Source organism: Miniopterus natalensis, chromosome 5 (assembly GCF_054644295.1).
Source record: "Miniopterus natalensis isolate mMinNat1 chromosome 5, mMinNat1.hap1, whole genome shotgun sequence".
NCBI lineage: Eukaryota > Metazoa > Chordata > Mammalia > Chiroptera > Miniopteridae > Miniopterus > Miniopterus natalensis.
This window is the reverse complement of record NC_142085.1, coordinates 69,863,902-69,888,954: the sequence shown is the minus strand read 5'-3', so window position 1 is coordinate 69,888,954 and position 25,053 is coordinate 69,863,902. Positions and strand designations below refer to the sequence as shown.

The 25,053-nt window shown below is 35.7% G+C and overlaps 1 protein-coding gene across 1 annotated transcript; it reads left to right on the top strand.

Annotated features, from left to right (window-relative positions):
- Positions 1–6,570: 6,570 nt before the first annotated feature.
- TMEM244 (transmembrane protein 244) lies at positions 6,571–22,510 on the top strand. Its single transcript, XM_087817178.1, has 6 exons — positions 6,571–6,603; positions 12,383–12,468; positions 13,067–13,140; positions 17,044–17,169; positions 18,695–18,739; positions 22,416–22,510. The coding sequence occupies exons 1-6, from the start codon at positions 6,571–6,573 to the stop codon at positions 22,508–22,510; spliced, it is 459 nt and encodes a 152-aa protein (XP_087673304.1).
- Positions 22,511–25,053: the final 2,543 nt, after the last annotated feature.

Sequence of the window (25,053 nt, the reverse complement as noted above, 5' to 3'; positions counted from 1 at the left end):
TGTAGTACAGTTCATGAAAACAAAAGAATTTGGCACTGTTTTGTGTCCACCAAAGCTTGGCGGATTATTTCTCAAATGCTTTAGGTTGGGTAGAATCTCAAATGCATCTCGCCAAGTGCCCTTTCCTCCATGACTTTCAAATCCATGTGAATCTCGGAAAATTTAATCCGTATGTTTCTGATTCATTCACTCTTAACTCATCATATTGTTGTTTTCAAAAAAACAGTTTTATGTCCAAGAAATCCTAGGGGTATTTTAAAAAATATAATCTGTTTTTAGTCAAAATTTTCCCCAGTTCCCATTGGGAAGTTGTTAATTTTCAAGTATTAAACGTTGAACTTGAACTCTTTCCCACCCCCTTCCTAACTTCAAATGATTCTTGTAAGAGGTGAGTTCCAATCAGAATAGAGAGAATGTGAAACGACTGCACATTTTTGCCAGCAGCTGTCTTACCAGACCCCGAGGCTGACTCAACAGCCCGAGCGGGCTGAGCAAAGCCAAGTTCAGCCCTTAACCGTCAGCGCGCTCTGAGTCTCGGGCAAACTTCCTTCTACTGAGTCACCCCTTGAAAAAAATGAACCTGCCATTTTTTAAGAAGTGGGAGCTGAGGCATGAGTGAGTCCTTGTGGAACAATGAGGTGTCACACTTGGTAACCATTCTCTCTGAAAGGGAAAAGTCCTTCTGTAAAGGATGTGCTCTGCATCTACCACAGTATTGTTTGTTTACTTTCTTACACATCATTTTAGGGTCATCAAATCATGGTACAGAGGACTTCAGATTTCACGCAAAAACACCCAAATACTTTAAGATGCGGAACACATTAACAAGTAAATAACAAATACATGTTTATGCATTGGCTTCCAGTCGAAGCAATCTGGTTGGCATTTTCTCAAGGGAGTTATTTAAATTTTAAATGGAACAACATCTCATTTAGATTTCTGCAAATGTGCAAGGGCACAGAAGTAATTTACATGTACAGGAAACTCTTTACTGAAGCACCTGGGTACTTGGCAATAATTAAAATACAAAGTAGCCTCATTAACTTTTCCTTTTCACGTGGAACCTTTTTGCTTCTTCACTGAGAGTGAGAGGAAACTTCTAGAGCAGATTGTCAAGTACCTGGAGGTCCTTTTTCCTACTACTCCATAATGCCTGACTGCAGTTTGCTCCTGCATCTCTCTCTCCCTGTTGCATGCTTCAAAAGCTATGCTCTCATCTTCCCTTGTACACTCACTGTCTATTTTCAGAATCTGGGTTTTTATTTCTTAAACTTTCAGTCCCTTGTATTCCAGCTGCCAGGGACTGAACATTTATTTCACTTTAATGCCAGCAATATAATTAAGGAAACAGATGATAGAGAATATAAAAATGATGAAAAATGCTGTAAATCAGAAATCTCCACAACAGTTTCAGCAATGGCCTGGGTATGGATAATTCCCATACTTAAAGTCGGCCCCAGACCTTCATTCTTGGAGGACATAATTTAAATCAGTGTTTCTGAAAATGTGGTACCCAGAACTGAAAACACTGGGTCCACCCCTGACCTATTGAAACAGAAACTTTGTGAGTGGATCCCTGAAATCTGTGTCAACAGGCCCTTCTGATGCTGGATGAAGTTTTAACTGGCTCGAAAACTTAATGTGTTGAACCCAACAGTTGGCTTCTCTTTGCCTATTTTATTTTTTTGAGTCTTTTGAAAATTAAATTTATCGGGTGAGGTGGCACTGGTTAATAACATTCTGTAGTTTCAAGTGTATAATTCTATAATACATCATCTGCATAATGCATTGTGTGCTCACCAGCTGTAGTCTAATCTCCTTCCGTCACCATATATTTGACCCCCTTTACCTTTACATTCCCTCCCCCAGCCCCCTTCTGTGTTATCTGTGTCAATGTTTGTTCCTTTTTTGCTTTCTGTTTTATATCCCATATGGTTCTTGTCATTTTCAGTCTGGCTTATCTTGCTTAGCATAATACTCTCAAGATCCATCATGTTGCCCCAAATGGCAGGATTTCATCCATTCTTATGGCCAAGTGGTATTCCATTTTATTTACACACACACACACACACACACACACACACACACACACACACACACACACACACCACATTTTCTTTATCCAGTCATCCACCAAAGGACACTTAGGTTGTTTCCATGTCTTAGCCATGATAAATAAAGCTGCAATGAACATAGGGGTACATATATCTTTATGAGAAAATGTTTTCAAGTCTTCCAGGTAGAAACCCAGAAGAGAGATTGCTGGGTCATAAGGTAGCTCGATTCTTAATGTTTTGAGGACCCTCCTCGCTGTTTTCTGTAGAGGCTGGGCCGGCTTACGTTCCCGCCAGCAGTGAACGAGGGCTCTTTTCCCCCACACCTCCTCCAACACTTGCTATTTCTCATCTCATTGAAGAGGCACTCTAAAATTATTTCCTATTTTCTTAACCTCACCATTCTTATCACTGGCATCACAACTGCTTCGCTCTATTGTTGGGAAAATCTTGAAATCAATTTTACTTTTCTTCATTTTTTTTTTTCTTTTTTTATTCAGCCCCCATCGTAAAGGCTACTCATTTTGTAACTGTGGTGTTTTTTATTTATTTTTTAAATTTGTGCTGCTGACCTCAACTAGAACCTTTTTTATAAATTTAAACTTATTGATTTGAGAGAGGAAGAGAGAGAGAGAAACATGGATTTTTTGTTCCGCTTATTTAGACATTCATTGGTTGAGTCTTGTACCTGCCCTGACGGGGGATCGAACCTGCAACCTTGGCGTATCTGGGGCTCTAAAGCAATGTTTTTAAAAATTGTATTCTTCTCATTTATTCTAGGCACACAAACATCAAATCCCAAGGCCTTGCTTATATGCTGATTTCATCTGTCATACACTACTCAAGAATAGTGATATTTTATTTTGAACCAATATACAGTTCTCTTGTTTATCCTTTGAGGCCTCCGCCGATCAGCATTCCTCCACTGCCTTAGTTTTATTTCTCATTTTCTAGCAAAACAGATCTCATTGGCTTGTTCTCACTTCCTTTGTGCTTTATGCCTCTTATTTAGAGCGGCCTCCCCTTCCCTTTCCCTCCACTCTATATTCTCCCGATTGCAAATCCAATTCCCATTTTTCCAATCAGGACTCTAAATTTATCATTCACTGTCTGTTTTTACTTTGTGACCACCACACTGAATTTGCCCTAACGTGTATGCTTTCCCAGGCATTCTTTCGAGTTGATAAAATGCATATACCCTCCAGGTCTTTTTTTATAACCTCATAATGTTCTTACACTCTGTATGGCCCATTTCAAGGCACACAACTGACTCTAAAGTGGGTAAAGTGAGAGACTGAAACTCATGTCCATATTTGCAGTTATTAGTAACCCTGATTTAAATTAATGGGAGCAACTATAAAAATTACTGTTTAATAAGGGTTTGGATATTCATAAAAACTAGCCCATACCCATTGTTTTTTTATTCTGTGCCATTACCGTTTAGAGGTATTATCCCTTAGTGTGACTTTATCTTTCAAGACACAATTTATTACTCAATAAATCTGAAACCACAAAATAAGTGTTTAATTATAGATGTATACATATATCTTCTCTTTAATGTGGGCCCAAACCTAAAGGAAACTCCGTTAAGGCCATAGACAGAAAAAAATTACCTCCTCTTTGATCAGTATTTCCACAGCTTCCTGAAATCGAATAGAACCTGTTTGTTCTTAATTTTTTTTTATGATTTAGTGAAACCTATAGAGTACTATATTTTAATTTCAAAAAGGCAGAGGACAAAAAGTGAGGTAGAAGACCATGAAAGGGAGAAATGGGTTAGAGAGAATCAGTAAAACTAAAAATATACAGAGCAGGCATCCAAGGCAAAGCCAACTATGAGAGAAGAGATAGCATTAGTGGGAACCAGGTTTATTTAATCCTGACACTGAGGGCAAAGGGGTTTTACTTCTTTAACTCCTTATGAATAATTGATTTTGTTAAAACAACATCTTCACCATCATCATCATACTATTTAAAATTGTATTTGGAGTTCTGTCAACACCAACTTTCAGATTCTTATGATTAAATGTGTACTAGTCCATAATTGTCATCTATGAAGCCCAAACTTAAAAAGCTCTAAAACTATTTTTATCACTATTCTGATTGTAGAATGTTACTTGATCTGAACTAGTTTGGTGGCAGAGCCTTACCTGAATTGATATAAAATTATTTACACTTTTTATTTATCCCGCTTAAAGTGAAAATTCATATATTTTGCTGCTCAAACAATGTGTTTGAATACAGGATAAATTTCCAGATCCCTTGGATGTGTGACATAATATATTATATGAATCTTATTACCTGTCTAAAATTCAAAGTTTTCTAAGTTTAGAAATATATCCTGTCCCAAAGATTTAGGTTTAGTGATTGTGGGCCTGAACTCATTTTCTCCTCCGATTTTATCAGGGAGAAGTTCTAGCTTATATACTATTGTCTTGAAAATATCTCTTTAACACCTTGAAGTTTCTGAATGTCTCTGCCAAGTAGCTAAGTTAGGTTTTCACAGAAAGACCACTGGATACAAATTATACAAAGGGACTGAAAATACAGTAAAACATAATAAAATGTCAAGGGGCACAATTCAGAATCCAAGAATGTGAAGTTTTTATTCCTTAGCTTCCATATAAGTGTGCTGAATAAAAAGAAATATATGTATTTACAGGTATATAGATATGTATGTGTGTATATATACATACATACTATGTACACATGTATATATTTTATCAGTCTAATGGCAAACATGGAAAACAGAATTAGAGCTACTGAATGTGCATGGTGTTTGTCTATATCATGCCTTATTTTCAAAATAGATCATAATAGTCATTCAAATAAAAGGTGTTTATTGTACTTGTAACCACACTCACACACACAGTTTCCTCCCAATATACTCTATTGGCCATCTAATTTTTCTAGTGTGATTATAGAGAACTAGTCTTTTTCTTTCCCTTTTTTCCTTACAATTTGCTGCAGCATGGATGGACCTAGGGGTTATTATGCTGAGTGAAATACTTTGTCAGTTGGACAAAGACAAACACCACATGATCTCACTTATATGTGGAATCTAAAGAACAATATAAATGAACAATACAGAAAATTAGCACTTTTCAATATTTTATCCGGCAGAGTAGTTGCAGTGATATTAATGTTGGTTCCCAGTGTGTTGTGCCAACTTCGTAAGAGAATAAATCTTTGGTGGTTACTGTTGAACTGAATGATTCCAATGGGACCTGAGTTGTACACAAAACACTGAATATGCTGAGAGTGGAGCAAGTGAAGCATAGGTTCTGTTCTGAGCACTGGACTGTGCCTCACTTCCAGGGAGCTCTCCTTGCCCCCTTTAGGAAGAAAAACTGGCCAACTGCTGTTCCAAACAGGGCAAGACACAGGATTTGAACAGTCTATCTACATTTACTGAAGGTCCACCTGTGCCAAAACCTGAAGCAGACACTGGGAGCTGTTACAAATGTTTTAGCAGGCAGAAGAAAGAGTCTTTCTCTGCGAGAGCTCACCATGTAAGCAGAGACACAGGGCAGCCACAAATTAAAGACTTGTCTAAAGCACATCAATAAAAGAGAATTGACAGTGTTATTAGTATGCATTATGAGACTCAAATTTAAAAATATATCCAGAAGAAAAATATTAAGCCCTGGGCTTGTTGAAAACATTTTTTTTTTCTTTTCACTTTTGCCAAACCATGATTTTATGTACAGGGTATGATTTGTAGAACGTGTTTGTGTGAAAGTTAAGATGCTGTAGTGGGAAAAGGACCACAAAACACAGGTAAATTCCCATCTACGAGAGGGTGCCAATCAAAAGATGAAGAGATGAAATGTGGTAAATGAAAGATTGGTTCTGGATGGAAGCCTTGGGGCACAGAGATGTAGAGCTCCGGTCCTGCAAGCTGGCAGTTCTTAAAAATATTGCACTGACTGTATAAAGGCTATCATTTTCGAGCATGGGAATCCTACTGTTTTCCAACAGAATGTCAGAATTTTTATATTGCTTTGCGGTGATGTAAAAGGGTTTAATGATTTCTTTTTCCAGAAGTCTGCGGTCCTTGGGAATGAAACCCAGAGGACAGGCCATGCTTCACGGTGAATGGCGGCACCGCCTCAGCCCTTTGAAGACAGTCTCAACCCTCCTGACTGAAAACCCATGTTTCTGATTTACGCATGAGACAGTAATTACTCATACAGCCAGGGAGAACTGCGAGTCCCTGCCTATTTGCTGCACTGTCTAAAAACAATCCACTCGTCTTTCAAATTCGACCGAACTACAAATGGTATGAGAACTCAGTTGTCTAATAAGGATGTTCATTTTGGCACTCAGCAGCTTACTCATGGCTCACAGATGGCTCCTGTCTCGTTTTGTATAATCCAATCATGCTGCACTATTGAATCGCACACTTAGTCTTCCAGAGTAATTGAAAAGCTCACGGTGACAATTGTCTCTTCTTCCAGATGTCATCCATATAAGGAGCGTGGCTTTCACCACCTCGCTGACATAGGCTGTGTACATGGCTCTCCAGGTCAGAGTCGCTCCAAGCAAGGTAAAGAAAAACAACTTCTTTACATTCTCTTGCTGTTACTGTCTGGCACTGGCGTAAGCAAATATGTTCTATAAATGGCCTTTCTTTCCGTAGCAACTTGTTTCACTTTTGGCTGGGTACCATGCAGAAAACATTTTGCGACACTCTTGCTCATATGGCAATGGTGGCAATATAGAGGCCCAAGCCCAAGACAGGATTCTAACGCAGCTCAACAGTGGCTGTTTTGAAGGTACCATGTTAAGGCACAGGCAAGCTTTCTAGTATTAACACCTGCACTTCTGCTCTTGTTTTCTGAAATCATGACAGTTTGTCCTCATTTTTTTTTTTTTTTTTTTTTTGGCAGGAGGTGGCTTTTATTTTCCCAACTTCTAAAGGATGCATAAGATTTTAGAGGCAAAGTACTGAAACATTTTAAGCTGTAGGTGTGTTAGTTTCTTTTTCCCCTGAGGCTAGTGTTAATAGTTGCATTTTATTTCAGTATAAAAATACTCTTTCTAAAAAAAAAAAAATCAAAGCACCTAAAACAAGGAAATATGCAAAGCCTCTAAGCAGCTGCGTAAATTCACACAGGCTTTGGGCTTATAAAGATCTGGCCTTCAGGGAATGACACTCTGCAAAGTCAGATTTTTACTTAAAATTTAAATTATGATTTCAAATTGGTGCTACATTCATTTTAGTAAAATATCAGCGCTGTATGTGCTCAAGTTTTTTCTGTTCAGTGCCATCATCACTACATGATCAGTAAGAAACATTAAGTATGGCAACAGCTAAGAAAAATGTTCTAAATCAGTACAAACATTATTTCAGGGGAAATATTTTTTTAAAAATAATTTTTAGGTTGATTTTAAACTGTTTATAATTTTTGTATAGTTTTGGGATTGAACTAGCAATGATAGCTTTGCTGGAGAGATAATAATTAAAAGATAATATCCTCTCCCTTAAGTAGCTTACTTAAAGAATGAGGACTGGGGGACTATATTTAGTCTGGACTTACACACACGCACACACACACACACACGCGCACACACACACACACGTTCTCTTTCTGGTGAAAATGTCCAGGTAATTGCTGCAGTTTTTCACATTTTAGAATCCCAGAGTTTTATGTGTGAAATCACAGCCTTAGAATATTAGACCAACAGTGAATATGTTAAAAATAAGTGAGTTGTTAAAAATCTAAATTCTCATGATACATCCCTGTAAGTTATGAGTTAACTTTACTTAAGTCCTGTTCAGTGTCAATATTATCAGCACAGGAATCACTGATATGCTCATAAATTAATAGTAATAGCAAAAGTGACCTTTTTGTAAAGAGAGTTCCAAAACTCAACAAATATTTATTGAGTGCACGCAATGTGCCAGGCATTGGGCTAATTAAATCCCCCCATCCTTACATTTTAAATGAGAGAAAAGCTGACTCAAGGGAAAGAGTCATGGCCAAAGGCCATTTAATTAATTTGCTGTCTGGGGAAATTGCACAGGAACTGGGAAGAAAGCCCAGGTATGAGGACTGCTACGTTGTTGTTCCGAATACAATGCATTGTTGTTCAGAATTCCAGTAGAATACACGTTTTATAACTACATTAAACTAATATAAAACTACAATTGTAAAACAAATGTTGTATGTAAAACTGTCAGAGGCACAACACATTCCTGCATTTCCTAGTGATTGTTGACCCGAACTGGAGATTTTCATCCATACAGACACTTTCAGAGAAAACTACTATTAGTAGGCTGGGTCCTGTGCTATGACACTACAGGTGGCAGAGCCCTGCTTCACGATGACGCTAGGAATTGTCCAGAGAACCAGGCAGCAGTCCTGCACATGGGGAGGAGTAGAGGGCAAGTTTTCTGCTGAGCATCTATAGCACTTATGCTGGGAATTTTACATGTGTGTTGAAAACAGAGCTCCCGCGCGATTTTACAGATGAGTAGAACAAAACGCAGAGCGTAAATGCCCAATGTCACATCTTGCCAGTGCGGAACTGGAAAAGAAATCCTAGTGTAATCCGACCCTAGGGTCCACGTCTTTAATGAATTGACTATGGTTTTCACTATTTTCCTTTTCTTCATTCATTATTATTAAAAATATATTTATTGAACACTTGCCAAGAACTAAGCATTATTTTGGTGGCTGAAGAATTAAACTTGATTAAATCACTATCTCTGTCTAGAGAAGTGGGCACTTCCATAAATAAGTACACTACAACGCAGGTGATCACATCGGTAAGACACGCACAACACCATAGATGCAAAGAAGTCGGAGGGATGGACTCTGTCCTGGAGAAGGAAGCTGCAGTGTGATTGTGATATTGAGCTAGACTTTGAAGAACATACAGCATCCCTCTGTAGAGGAGAGTAAAGCTGCTCTAGTTAATGGGAGCATTGTGCTTTGTAAAATCACATAAGGGCTTCCAGGTTTCAGAGACTTAATGGAAGAGGTTATTATAAAAGAACCAGGCCCAGGTTTCACAGGGGAATTCTCCTAAATCTGCAAAGGTCATATACTCCCAAGGCTACTTAAATTATTTCTGAGTATAGAAAAAGAAGAAAATTCACAAGATATTTCTTTGAAACAAGAATTACATTGTCATCTAAACTTCATAAAGATAGCATAAAATATAAAGTACAGGTCACTCTCTTTTATAAACATGGAAGTAAAAATCTAAAGATAATATTAGCAAACAGAATCCAAGAGAGCAACATAAAAATAAAACATCACGACCAAGTGACATTTATTCCCAAAATATGCAGATGGTTCAATATTAAGTACTCTACTAACATAGTTACTATGTGTGTAAATCTAAATAGGAAATTATACGATTATCTTTATAGAAGCTAAAATGTCCTTTGTCAATATTTGACAACCACTCTTAATTAAAACATTGAATAGAGACTGATTACTTCTTCTTTAGTGTTAACATATATCTATAACCACACACACACAAACACACATACATAGTGAAATTCTAAAGCCAGTGTGTTGCTTAACAAGAATACTAGAGGCGTTCACAGTACACCCAAGAATAAGACAAAGACACTAACTCTGCTATTTAAAAATGTATTAGAGGCACTAGTCATGCAATCAGACTAGACTAAATAATAAATCTATAAGAACTGGAATAGAAGAAGTGGAACAGAAGTGGAACTTTCTATTTACAGAAGATATTGTCGTGTATTTGGAAAATGAAGAGAATCAATGAAAACACTATCATAAAAAATACAGAAAAGTAATAGAATATTAAATTAAAACAAAAATCAGAAGGTTTTATATACACAAATAATAGCTAATTAGATGATGTTACAGAAGATAAAACTTTGGTTACATTAATAGCAAAAAAGAATTTAAGAATAAATTTAACAGAAATTATGTAATACCTATGTTAGGAAAAATCAAAATATTTTTGAAAGATACAAAAGTTCATTTGAATAAATTTAGTAATTTTTATTGTTTTTGGATAGCATGAGTAAACATTAGAAAGCTATATCTATTTTAATTTTAATAATGAATTTAGCATGATCCCAATAAAAATAACATAAATTTGTTTTATGAAGCTATTCAGGTAGATTTTGAGGTTTATAAGGCAAAGTAAACATAAAAATATCTAAGAGAATGCTAAAAAAAGAACAATGAGAAGTGAGTATTTTAAAGATACTACAAAGCTTCCATAATTAAAACAGTGTAATATTGATTCATGAGTATATATAAAGGCAGAGAGACCAATAGAAGGGAACAGAAAGTTCACAAATAGACAAAAATGCAAATGGAAATACAGTGATGACATTTTTATAATGTCAGGTTGTGACAGAGAGCAAGGAAGTACAAACAAGATGATGGAAATATGTAAAACACACACAGAAGGTATCTTGTAGTTGCTCAGACTAGTCAAATTTGGGGCAATTTTAGCATCAGCAATTATAATATTAATGCATTATAGTATATAGAGAATATAAAAATCCATAGGTTACTGAAAATAGACAAATAAACACATAAGTTCAAGGGGAAGATGGAAAATCTCTTTATGGAAGAATGTGTACTAATATATAAAAGAAGAATATAAAATAAAAAAATTACCATTTTCACACCAATGTACACACCAAGGTACATATATAAATGCATACCAAAACCAAGGGGTAAAAAGTTGTGGGGAAACCGGATGTCCACATAGTCTCAAGTGCCACCTCACAGATTACTTATGACTTACAAAGGATAAGCAGTTCAGTTGAAACAGAGAGACCTGACACATGTCACCTTTACCAAGTGATCAAAATGACCATCACCAATAATGAGACAAAATGCTATCATGTGCCTTTTCGTGAGGTACAATGGAAAATACACAATATTACCTTTGTAGAATTCCTCCCTAAAGAATCTAATCACGAGAAAACTATTAGACAAATTCAAAGTATGACACTAAAGAGATATGACAACCAAATGTAACATTTGAAAATTTAATTGATTCTTGTATTCTCAGATTTTGAGGAAAATGGGAGAAATTTGAATGTGGACTCTATGTAAATAATATTTTGTAGCCATGTAAAATTTCCTGTGTGTGATAACAGTTTGTGGTCAGGGAATGGCGGTGGGGGCGGGAAGAGATTAACCAGAGAACTTATATGAATATATGCATAACCCATGGACTCAGACAGCAGTGCAGTAGGCCTGGGGCGGGAGTGAGGTGGGAGGAAAAAGGGGGTATCTGTGATACTTTCAACAATAAAGATACATTTAAAAAAAGAGAAGAAAATAGCTGACAGCTGTCAGAGTGGAGAAGGGAGGGGGCACTGGAGAAAAGAAGGTGAAGGAATTAGCCAAAGAACAAAGATGAATAACCCACAGACACAGACAACTGTGGTGATGGCCAGAGGGAAGCGGGCGAGGGGGTGGGGGTGGAGTTGGGCAAAGAGGGCAAAAATGAGATCTGTAATGGTGTAAACAATAAAGTGAAAAAAAAGACAAATAGTAAAGTTCAGCACATTTTCAATTGTTTATTAGCTTTTTAAATGTTTAGTCATATAAACTGCCTGTTTATATACTTTGTCCGTTTTTCTATTGGTTTGTCTTTTTTATTTGTATGCATTTATGTATTATGTATTGTAAATATCAATCCTCTGCCTGTGATACATGTTGCAAATACTTTCTCCCATTCTATTTTTTGGCATTTAAGCCTTTAATACATTTGAAGTTTATGTTGGTGTCTGGTACAAGACTGGAGTCTAAAGGGATTTTTCTATTTAAAAGTTAAAAAGTTTTCACAGTGCTATTTGTTGAATAGCTCAGCTGGCTCCCATTTACCTGTAATGCTTTTTTCTTAAGTCTCATATGTGTTAGGGTCCATTATGGACTCATCTATTGTGTTTTAGCCAATTGTTCTATGTATTCCTAAACGCGGGTTTAATTATTGTTGTGTTACTATGTATTTTTTGGTTCATACTTTTCAAAATTTCTACGCCATCATCATATTTTTACTATTTTGACAGCTGAGATTTAGAACCATTTTATCAAATTAAAATATAAATATTGGCATCTAGGAAGTCTGTCGTGGTAGATGGAGGGTAAGTGGTATGAATCTGTACACTGCGTTAAGCCTTGGTGCAAAGGTGTAATATGTCAGCCTCTCCAGGCAGCAACACCTTCCTTCTGCACTGTGGTCTCCAAGGAAAGCAGGGCTAGCCCCCGCTATCTAGCTGGTTCATCGTGGTTTCTTGGTCAGGCTTGTTACCAACAACCACGTGAAGAGGCCCAGGCCCCTGGAGCTCACGCCTGTCTTCTCTGCAGGTTGTTCTGCAGAATCTCCTTGCATGTGTCACCCTCTTCTACACCGTGTACTATGTGGTTCTGCTCACCGGCTGCATCATGCTCAAGTAAGTAGCACGTTGCCTTCACCAAGAATTAAAAAGCTAAGGTGGCTCTGAAAGGGGTTTATCTTTAATATATGACATGTCTTTATGAAATAGAGGATGCAGATTTTTAAAAAGTGCTGTATTTTATTACTTTTATTTAAAGCAAAAATGAGCAAATGTGCCATCTCTGAAAATGACGGCTGCACACAAGCACAAACTTAGGTACAGCAGAATATGTGTACTTAATGGACTCGGATTTTAGAACAGAAAGGGATCTTGGAGATTGTTTCAATTTACGGGTAAGAAACTAAAGCCCAGAGGGTTCCGCGACTTGCCCAGGTTCTCGTTGTGTCCAAGCCCTATGCTCTCGCTGCAGTGCTGGGTTCTCCTCCCACATTTGGTGGAAGGGACTTCCCAGATCGCAGCCTCGACCTCGGACACAATGAAGCACACGTGGTGGGCAATGTGGACTTCACTGCGTCGGGCAGTGTTCAAACACGCTGCAAAGTGGGTGAAGCCGGTGACTTGCTGTTACGCGTGGGGAGTGATGTGTCGACCCTGATGTGCACACCCACGGGCGCCTCCCCAGCGTGAACCACTTTCGTTTGCAACCCTTCAGGGTGGAGGAGTTGGATGTCCTGGCACCGTTTGATTTCAAAACAAATCCTTCATGGCTCGACTCAAATTATAAAGGTAATTGGTTTTCATTTTCAATCTTTGTCAATGAATGAACTAAATGCCTCCAAAATCAAAATAGTTTCTGTTTTATAAAATGTTTTTAAATACCTCGCCTTTTTTTTCCTCAGCCATATGTATCTTATACCTGACTTCAAAAATTAATGTGAAAAAGGGCTATAAAAATTTTTAAGGTGGCTATTCCTAAAAGATAGAATGGGTTGGAATAAGTGGATAGTACTCTTATTTGAATTTTTATTTGTTGGTATTATAGGTAATTTTTTTGTGTATTAAGTGTTTTTGAAAAAAAGGGAAGAATGGCTTAATGTGCTGATGTAGAAAAATGTTGGTGAGATGTGAAATGGAAAATGAAAACTACAACAGAGTCTGTATAGTATAGTTATTCATTTTTGTAGACTAGAGTAAAATACATGGTGTCAGTTCTAAGAAATGTGGAGAATTATGCAAAAAACTGTTATCTGCAAGCTGGGATGACAAAGGTCTTTCATTTTCTGCTTCACACATTTCTGCTTAGTTTGATTTCCTTAATTGTACAGGAAAAATGATAAGAAAGACTATACTAAGAAACAAAATTCTATTTTAAATTTCTTATTTTTTTAAAAAATAATTATTAATACCTACTATGTTTATCAACCTTATATAAGTTAATAATAACATCTATTTGTATTGAATATATGTCACACGTAGTTGACTTGGGGGCATTCATGGTGACTTTGCTCCACGTTTAGAAAAGTAAAATTTTAATGTTATTTTTCATTATAACATAATGCAGGTAAATTAATGAAAGCTTATAAAATATATACAATTTTGATGGGGGGGGTGGGACAGGGTGGAATGGGTCATTGGGGAGAAAAAGGGACATCTTAATATTTTGAACAACAACAACAATAAAAATATATATATACAATTTCAGAAGATGATTTGACCTTGGGTGGCAGGCACACATGTAATATACAGATCATGTATCATAGAAATGTACACTTGAAACTTAAATAATCTTATTAACCAATGCCACCCAATAAATTTAATTTAAAAACACACAAAAAGGCAAAAATTACTGTAAAGGTAATAATGAGAAATAAATATATTCTTTAAAAAAGAATAAATACTATAAGCCAATAAAATAAACTAAAATACATATGATTAGAAAAGAGAAAAAGAAGAAAAGCAATTCCAAACTTACTTTCTAAATGTCATTCATCTTAGCACCCTGTTAAATTTCTTCCTACTTTTAAAAAATGAATTGTGGATTCTTTGAACATTACAATTTTTTGAGGAAACCACAAGACATCCTTTTTTGGAACACATATGCAAATATACAAAAATGGCCTGCAGCCAAAGGAATCAGGTTTCCAATATGATTGTATAGGAAACTTGGTCAGCTGGAACTACTGAATTCAAGCTTGAAAACAGCTCCCTCAAATGAGTAACCTTGTTTGGTGCCATTATTGATTCAATTTTGGTTAGACAAAGAATATGTTAGGACAAGAGACTTTCATTTTAGTGAGATGCAAGAGGTGTAACATTCTATCTTAACTTTCTCTTCATGCACTTCCCTATTGAGATCAAATTACCTTATTTTACCAAGACTATCCACAAATGATAAGGAAATAGTCACAGTAGAGATTTAAATATGGGTTGTGTGTGTGTTTTGAGCAGAAGGAGAGATTTAAAACTCAACTGTTATTATTTAATTCTTGCCTTTGGGTTAGCCAGTGAAAGATAGGATGACAGAAGCTTATTGGACAAGGCTGTGTTTTTACATAGTGGTGATTAGCGAAGATCCCCAGGATGCCTGGTACCCTTTACAGAGTCCTTTCCTCTCACAAAACACTAACATTTGGACAAAGACATCAATAAACCTTTAGCCTATTAGATCTTTAATTTTGGGCTTGGGGAGATAAGTGCCATAAACTCTTCAAAGTTGTTACTTCGAGAATCTAGACTTGTTTAATCTTGGAGATAAAATGTACCAGTAATCTCAGAGCCTTGAGCATGTATTTGGGGTCAAGTTTCTTGTCTATTTAAGTAATTTTGTCACCCAGGAGACCATGTTTAGGAAGGACATGAAAAGTGTGAGTCTTTCTTTGTATTGTAGAGAATAGATTGCAAATTGTTTTCATTTTAAATTAAAATCCTCCCAACAATTTTTTGAGGTAGATCAATAGTACTCCACTTCCCAATTTTTAGAAAAGGAAACAGACTAACCCAGAGGTTAAAATCCTGCTCTAAGTCTTGTAACTTAAGCTGTAAGGCAAAAGACTAGAACACTGGTATCTTGACTTCAAAATGTGTACTACTTCCTTTAAATCATGCTTTTTCTCATATCATAAACAAAGCTTAAGACTTTTCTATCATATGCAAATATAGTTTGCTCAAGACTAAAACCACTATCTCAGAGCAGTTGCAAGTTAACCTATAAAATCTGTAAATGCTGATAAAAACAGTATTTCTCTCTTTTAAAAAAAATTATCTTTATTGTTGGAAGTATTGCAGATGTCTCCTTTTCCCCCACTGACCCCCTCCATCCCATACACCCCCAGGCCTTCATCTGTGCCTGTGTCCATGGGTTATGCATATGTTCTTTGGTTACTCTCTTTGCTGTTTCTCTATAATAATGTGGAAGGTCTGTGAGCCACTGGTGGAGGGAGGAGTGGAAATGCAATGGGAAGAGGTGGTGTCAGTGAGTACACTTGTTTCCACAGGCTTCATTTTAGGGAGCAGGGCATGCTGAAATGAACTGTATTTCCATGTGATAGAAAAGGAGTCAGTATGACTTGTCCATTCAACTTTTGAAACCTACTCAGTGAAATAGCATTGAAGAGGATCATGTATGAGGCCTTTAAAAACAATGGCACCTGGGACTTGCTTCCTTGGTGAGTGAGTGTCTTGCTCATCTCTAGTAGGCAATCGCTTGCTTACTGGTTAATAAATTACTTCTGCATAGTAGAAACATAATGTGGTTATTTTAATTTTTGCTTTGTTAACAATATGGAGTGTACTTGCCTAGATTTATCAACTCTTAAATTACATGTACATACCAATCATTTGCTGTGTTTTAAAAGGAAAGAGAGGTAATATTTATGGAAAGTGATATCATTACAAAGGGACCTTGGTGGTATATCACATATATTTGTCACTTTAAAGTTTGATGGATCTCTTTTTGAAACCACTCTAGTCTTAAAGTTCCATATCGAAGACAAAGGCAAAAGGTTGACCCTTCACATGCTCAAGACTCTTAGAGATTTGTGGTCCTGACCTCTATGTGGTCCTGGCTCTTTATACACGTTCAGGGAAACCACTCTGAGACAACTGGTGGATTTAGAAGAGCACCTCCATCCACATGAGTCATTTATGAGGCTTTCTTTCATCCATGGTTATCGGTTATGTTTCCCAGGTGACTATCTGAACGTACCATTTTATTACAAAGACACAAAAGAATTTATTTCCAAGTTAGGAAATGATTGGTACCAAAGAAATGTTATAGTTCACTAAACTTTAACATTTGTGTGTGTGTTTTTTAATTTCTGAAAACTCAGAATTGCGTTTTTCATTAGTTTTTAATACATCTTAAAATGAGACTTGCAATCCAATTACAGATCAGCATGTATTGGTTACATTGTAACTTTTCTTTATTGCATTTCACCTTCTAAAATGCTAAGTATAAAGAATGAGAAACAGAAATTATGTATTGTTATTTTTCTATAAATCTAAGGATTATTAAGAGATGGAATATATTAAAATTTTCCAAATTTGAGGATTGTTAACAGAAGGAACATTAAGAAAATTTCTAACAAAATTGTTTTGCAGAATAACTTACAATGGTCCTGTTACTAGTTGTATTTCAGAATAATTATTTACTTTAATCCCAAATAATTATATTCTTCCATTTATTTGCAGTTCTTTTAGTCTCAACAGAGGTCACCTACTTAGTTTGTGGATTGCTTTTCGTTCCAGTTGTGGAAGAATGGGTTTGGGATTATGCTATTTCAGTAACTATTCTCCATGTTGCCATCACTTCATCTGGTAAGCAAAATAAAATAAAATAAACAAAATGTATTAAATCTGATGCTATACTTAAATTGTTGTATGCATATTGTACTCTAATGGCTAAATAACAAAATCTGATGATGAAGGATCTTTGCCCCCCCCACTCATCCTTCCCACCAAGGTCTTCAACCACTTCCTCAGCAAGGCATTGCTCAGCTACGTCTTCCAGTTCAAAATTATACTGGAATGTACGTGCTTCCTATTTTCCTTCCGCACTCAACTTGTCATTAACTTGTACAGGGTTTGCCTCTGTTAGCAATATTTTCCTAAAAAACCCTTCTTTAAGGCAGAAATTGCCAAAAGACTGGGAATTGGAACCCAAGAGACCTGTACTTGGAGGCTTGCAAACGACCCAACACCAGTTATTTTAACAAGATTCCTGGGTTCTTAGGCTAAAGGGTTTTTATTTCTACCTGCGATCTTTGGAGTCAGAAGAAAATGGATTCAAATTCCAGTCCTACTTTCTTACCAGGTATTTAGTCTTAGGCAAGTCACAATATCACTTACATTAGTTGCCTCCTCTACAAAATGGGGGATACCTAGTGAAGTTTCAGCGAGAATGAGAGATTGTTTGGTACAGTGTCTACCGTATAATAATTTCTGAGTAAATGATAGTTTCATCCATTCCTTCAAAATCTACACTTCCATTGTAGCTTTTCCTCCCTTATTTTCCATTATTTTTTTAAAAAAGCACACTAGTCAAAATATGGGTGGTAATCAACCACAAGTTGTAATTCAAAGTTATTACTATTTGTTAACAACTTAAATCATTCATATTTTCAGTGCCCTCATCTATTAATGGTATGATCAACCTTTAACTTAAGAACACACAATTTCCAAATGAACTGCTACATTCCAGCATCACTGCAGTCGGAAAATGCCAGAATATCAATAACCTAGCATCGATTCCCTGAGACACAAACCCTCTCAGTAACTTGGAGGACCATTGAACTCTTGCCATCTTAAATCTCTATTCTACTTTGGGGCTTAATATTTCCTGGAAGACAGCCATGGGATATTCACAACAGGGCTTGGAGGCATAAGGCTGTTCAGTCTTCAAGACTGAGATAACCAACTGGTTCTGAACCCAGAAAAGTTTTAAGTTAATCACCTGATGCATGGCACATAGAAAATGCTTAACAAGAACTGCTCAATAGAATTGAGTTCAGAGTGAAGTGGCTCGGAACTCCGGAGAGAGCCAGCCCTTGAGGACGCAGGATGGTCTTAGGACCATCTTTGAGGCATATTATACCAATCAACTTTGTGAGCCGACCTGAGACCTGATAATTTATAACATCATTTCTAGGATAGAAGTTTCAAATATCTGACATGACAAATGACCTTTAAGTAAAAAAATTAGAGGTACTTGATTTCATGACTGTGAATAAAATTTCTCTGTTTTATGTGGTTATGATTTGATCAAACAGAAGCATTGCTTTGTGGGTAACAAAATAATACATATTTTGAAAATGAATAACACCTTTCTTTTTTTCTATTGCAGTAATGTTGGAATTTCCATTGACATCACATTGGTGGGCTGCTTTAGGTATTTATAGATACCTATATAGATTATACATATATACATATATACATATATATAATATAAACGTATATTTATATATAATGTGGGGCATAAAAATTTTTAGGTGGGTCAGGCAATTGGATTAGAAGACTGATCATGGGCCTTATCTTCTGAAACTGCAGGGAGTAAGACACTGGATATATGTATGTGCCATTCCATATGAATGGCAACACTGTCTTTTTAGTACAAGAAGAGAAACTATTTCATTTCATCTCCTTTTTTCTGCTCACAAATTGAACAACTGAATTTATAAATTATGTATCTTTTAAGGACATTAACCAAGTGAAAGTGGACTTTTCTAAAGCTATTACTTTATGTTAAGCCAGGTATTGACCACAAAATATTTTTAGATTTCCTCTTTTCATTCAATTTGGCAATACTTTTTATCTAATTAGCTTCATTTTTAGTGATGGAAAATGGAAATGCAGTGCGTTTCCAAGTTCTTTCCCCTAAAGTCGAGTTTCTGTTTATAGTACTAGTATTACTTCTGTTGTCTACTAATCTCTTCACTACGGTTTAATTCTCCACTTACCTTGCTCATCCATGTCTTAGATGTATGCTTTGCTCCAATGTTGTTAAGTGCATACAGAAAACATGTTTAGAAACTACTAATATTTTATTTTGTATAAATATTTCAAAGATACACATTTTTAATAAATTGGAAAAAAAGATACTGAAAGACATGCTATAAGTTTCTCTATGAAAAACAAGGACTTATCTTTTTTGGATTTTATGAACAGAACCACAAAATTTACTGAGCCTTAGCCAGCTAAACCACATAACAAATGTCGCCTTGATAGCAAAGAGAGTCAACTTGGCTGTCGATAGAATTTGTTAAAATAGTTGGGTGGCAATTTTGGTTTCAATAACCAAGGTTGGTTTACTCAGAGGACGGTTGTCAAGTGATGTCTGAGGTAACCTTTTTTGTTTTTCCTTGAGTTAAAAATTTACGTATAAGAGAATAGTGGCTAAACATCTTGAAAGTTCTATCTCTTGGCCTGGCGTTGGATGTGTGTCTCTGTGTGAGGAAGTTGTGTGGGCCGGTCAGGCCTCTGATTCACCTAGGACTCTTACCTCAGGGACCTTTGCCTTTCATTGAAGTCTTACTCTCACTGCCATACAAGGAACAACGGGTTTATGAAAGCCCTGTAAGGCTGTATTAATATTTTAAAACAAACTGGAATCATTGGGCCAATGAAATCAGAGCTGAAGGCATTTTCATACAACTAAATAGCTGAGGTAGGTGGAATTGTGGGTGTTTATTGTTCCTAAGAATTTGGCACAAGTCAGAGGTAACTGCTTATTCTGAGAATTTGTGCTACAGAATATGGTGTTATACATCACTGAAATCACTGGTAGTCCCTCAAGTGTTCAGTAAACTGGCATTAAGCTTAGAGGATAGGCGAAAAGGCAGCTAGTCACTTCTCACAGATGAGAAAACAGGTATGTGGGTAAAGCCAGGCCATGGTTGTCAAAAGTCTTTGAATTGTGAATATTTGCATTCTTAGGTATAGGTATTATATAAACCCCAATTATGAAGAATCTTGTTTATAGGACAAAAAGCTCTAACCAATTTTATCAAAACAAATTTTATTGTGTAAAAGCTGATTTGACTCAACGGGTAGAGAAAACAAAGGTTCAAGAAGTATGATTTATCTACTGAAATTGAAATATTTTTAGTGAATTGGTTGAGTTTTGAAGCCTCTAACTTCTCAGAGTGATTCTGTTTTGTAGAATTTCATATTTAATAGCAATTTATGACAACTGAGGTAACATATTAGAAACATCTATAAAGATTCCAGCTTTACACAGAGGATTACTATGCAGACAAGAAAAATAAGTTTAAAAATATGAAAGCTGTGGCAAAACGTAAGGTGGAAAAGATTATCTAAAAGTTGGGGTTTTCGTTAGAAGTGTTTGTGTCAGACAATAAAGTGGGATCTTACTGTAAAGATGTTACTAATAACTGGCTTGGGTGCCTAATCCCAGACTTTCCCGCATACATAGTGACAAGGCATCGAAGAGAGCCAGGGACGGGGAACCCTCGTGTGCTCTTACCCTTGGTGTTTCCTCTGGTGCAACTACAACTCAGCTTGAATGAATGTGCTTGTTGAGATGTTCATAAAAAGCTTACGACCAGGAAGATTAAAGTTGTTGGCACATGAAATAATAGCAGCTACAGAGAAAAACTGGTGACCTTGGGTCTCTATTTATTTGTCTTATGCCCTGATCAGACTAGCAACTAGATAAGTGGAAGTTTTTCTAACATGCCTTAAAAATATTATGGTTTGATCCAAAGACTCATTTTTTTCTCTCCAGCGATTATGATAACGTTTTTCATTTTTGTTTTGTCTTGTTTTACTTTTATACAAAGGCGGCATTTGTTAAAGTTTTTTTCTTTTATGTTGCAACTTATTTTGGTTCTTTTAAGCTGTGATAGCGATGGTAACTGATGCTTTTCATTTTGTTCAACATGCACAAAACAAGCCAGCATCTGATCAAAAGTATTACATAAAATCTTTCTTAAGCGACTGAAAGGTGCTTTGATGATTTTCTCCTTTGGTTTGTAGAATTAGGACTGAACTTGACTCTTAATTGCTACAGTTGCCATCACTTTTCTGTGGCAAAACTACTGATATTTGCTTTTCTATATAAAAAATGTTGCCTAAGGATGTCGGCTATTTGTTTTCAAGATTTCTCCAGTGGGAATGTTGTCTGTTGGTGTGTGAATATGAAAATGCTTATTTTGTTTGTTGCTGGTTTTTTGTTTCCATTTTTTAGTTTTTTGTTCTCAGTAGCCTCGTGTTAGCACTGGGTGAGCTTTGTCTCCTTAGCCAATCAAATGTTAAGGTCTCTGGGGGTCTTTTTTTTTTTTTTAATTAATGTGTCCTTGTGCATCTATTAAATCTTGATCAGTGTTTCAAGAATGACTACAGTGGGTTTTGGAAACAGGCTTATCATTATTGATTTGGGGTTTCCCAGAGATAAATATAGTTCACAGTTCATTGTTGAGTTCTAATACAACTGACCATTTAAAACTGAACAACAGTTTATTGTTTTGAAACAATGTCAGTTGTTAAACCTCGATATCCCAATTAAAACATGAATTGTAGTAACAACTCAATGCAAATTCAACAGTTGCATTTGGAGTTAAAGTATTTCAACAAATAAATTTATTTAATGAAAAAAATCTGAAAATCATACTTAAAAATATTTTCCGTTAGTAGCATATTTTCCTTTTGTTATTAGAGAGAAAATGCCTTATAAAATATTTTTAAATATTAACAACACAAACAAAAGGCAGATCTGAAAACTAAAAGAAGAACTGAGAATTGTGGACTCTTTGGCATGTGCTTTGACTTCATTGCTTTTGAATTTCTGAGTTTTAGGAGCTCCTTACTATTAATTTGACAGAACCATGCACCTATTATCCCCTGAAGGAAGTGTTGAATTTCAACAATTTACTAGCCCAGAATATATACCTGCTCTCTCTTCGCTGAATCTATAAACTACTCTATTTCAAATGCTATGTCAGTTTCAGGAACATCATCTTAGTTATGACAATTGTTCTTATGCATAATCTCGCTATGAATTATTCATTATTGGTAGTTAACCAAAACTTTCCTTTCATTACTTGCAGGATCCGGCTTAATTTCAATGATATGTGGAGGCCAGATTTTAGCATACTGTTTGTTCAAAGACAACTTTATCTATCCAGAGCTGGATGATTTTTAACAGAACAGCTGAATTAATTTGTCTCAGACTTTCTTATATTATTATATACATTATGTCAGAGCTAAAATGTACTTTTTGTTCATACTTATATTCAAGGTTGAATTTATTCAAGATACTTTATAACTATGAAAAGAAAAAAGAGACTTTCACTTAGAGCAGAAGAATCCTAGTAAAGGATTCATGAGCCAAATGTTACAAACTCACACATGCAGTGTCTCTCAAAGTGTGTTCCATAGCATATTAGTTCCATAGGATGTTAATAGTGCCATGCAAGGAAAAGAAAAGTTGCATTTTTAAGTATGTTTGTGGAATCCTGGGTTTAAGTGAAACAGACTTATAATTTCAGGACTTCTCAAAATCTTTAACACACTATTGTAAACAAGGCCTCTCTAAGCAGTAGTATACTTTTGCATGGTTTCTCAAACATATTTGACTTGGAACACAATTTAGAAAATGCTAATGTATCATGTGGAAGTTATAACACAGAAGAAAGTAGATTCAAAACTACAGCAAATCCCTGTAACCCGAATTATTTCCCTACAGTATTTGTTTCTATGTTAGAGCATTTCTTATGAAATTATATCTCTCCTTAGTCTAGGATCTTCTAACATAGTGCTTTTCAAAATTTAATGGGCATTTGAATTGCTTGGGAACCTTGGTACAATGCTCATTTTGGTTTAGAAAGGCTGGGTGGAGCCTGAAAAGCTGTATTTCTAGCCATTCCTGGGAAATGCCTGTGTTGCTGGTCCATGTTGCTACTCTGAGTAGCAAGGTCCAAGTGCTTGGTACCATATTTGTTCTCAGGTTGCATAGCTCTGTACTGCCAATTCTGTGCTTTTTATATCATTGTTTTCAATAAATGCTTGTTGAATTGGATTACAACTGAGATGAGTTTAATTTGTATGTGTCTTAAATATTTACCACTTTTTAATATAGTTTAAATATCTCCCAATACAAAAGAAATGCATACCATGATTATGAATAAAATATAAGCATAGGAAAAAGGACAGGAAAGTAATATACATCCATAAATATATGCATTTAACCACTAAGAAATGTCATGCTAATTGTATGTATTCCCGGTGACATTCCAAAACTACTTTGTGTTGGTCAGTTACCGATGAGGCCATTGAAGCTTCTCATGGACGTGTAAGGATGAAAATAATGAAACCACCCCCCTTGCTTCTTTCTCACATTTACTTTTTCACACAGACTTTTGTCTTCCATGTGTTGTTCTCATTCTTCCTGTTAATTTCCTCCAAAAAATGTTCAGTCATAGATGTATCAAAATATGTAACTCCTCTATATCAGCCCAAGAACTGTAAGTTCCAATTACTAATAAAGATTATTTTCATCTTTAAAAGAAGGCAACATAGGCTAGCTCTGAAAGGGTCCGCATTATGATCGTGCATTCTTCAATTAACACCCATTGATGGCACTCAGGAGAAACAGGACTCGTTAGAGACACAACAAAACTCAGTCCTGCTGTATGGAAAATGCAAATACTGAACAAATCATGAATATAATGATGACAAAGTCTGTTCCTATAGAAACTCACACATGGAAGAAATGTACAGAAACATTAAAATCGCCTAAATAAATGTGCTAATTAAAAAAGATGTGGTTGATTAAGTACCTTTTAATATAATGAGAATTAAGTTGCACTAGTAAATTAGAATAACAATCTCTCCAGACTCAGAAGACCTGAATATCCCCTCACATTGTATGTAGCTTAATTAGCATGTTTATTTCTAGGATTAGGAATCCATCTGCTCAGGTAATTACTATTGTGTTAATTCTTCTGTTTATTTTCTTTTCCTGATCACAAGAATAATCTGTGTTTTTTTCTTTTACTCATTAAAGTGATTATTATTGTCTATTTGATGATACCACTTGACAAAAATTTAAAAATACAATTAAGTTGCATATTTTAGCTTAAAAATAGTGTATATCAGACATATCAACTAAATATTCACTTTAGTTTTTACTGCCTAAAATTATATATAAACCTTTCAAAGGCCAAGAGTCAAGCCCATTTAATTTAATATACTTTTCTAGTGTCTCCCATAGAATAAGTTGGTAGGATCCTATCTGCAATTCTGATGCATATTTTTTATATTTTTTGAAAGGTAATATTTTTATGTCATGTATAACCTTTTCAGTGATCCCAAAATATATATATGAGGACTATTGTTATATCTGCAGTCTAAATATTAGGCTCTTATCTAAATTTATGGGTTTTGTTCAACTGATTTACCTTAGTAGTTGAATTGGTAAGGTCAAAAGCTGCCTGATCCCACTCTAGAGCTATAGAGATTATCATATAGCCCTGACAACATATATACTATGAGATAGAAAATTTTATGGCAAATATCCTAAGGAAAAACAAAGGTACTTTCTAAAGTTGTTGTTCCATAAACTTCAGAAACCTGGATTGCTAGGTAAATATAAATCTATAACAAAAGCACCCATAGGTATGACTGTGGTAAAATGTCAGAGAAGGGAGGGAATAGTTTGGTTCATGGGGAGAAATGGAATTCTTC

Coding starts and splice junctions, on each gene's coding strand:
- TMEM244 (XM_087817178.1), top strand. CDS start 6,571: ATGGCTCTCCAGGTCAGAGTCGCTCCAAGCAAG. Junction 6,604..12,382: donor TCAGAGTCGCTCCAAGCAAG/GTAAAGAAAAAC, acceptor TCTTCTCTGCAG/GTTGTTCTGCAGAATCTCCT. Junction 13,141..17,043: donor GCTCGACTCAAATTATAAAG/GTAATTGGTTTT, acceptor ATTTATTTGCAG/TTCTTTTAGTCTCAACAGAG.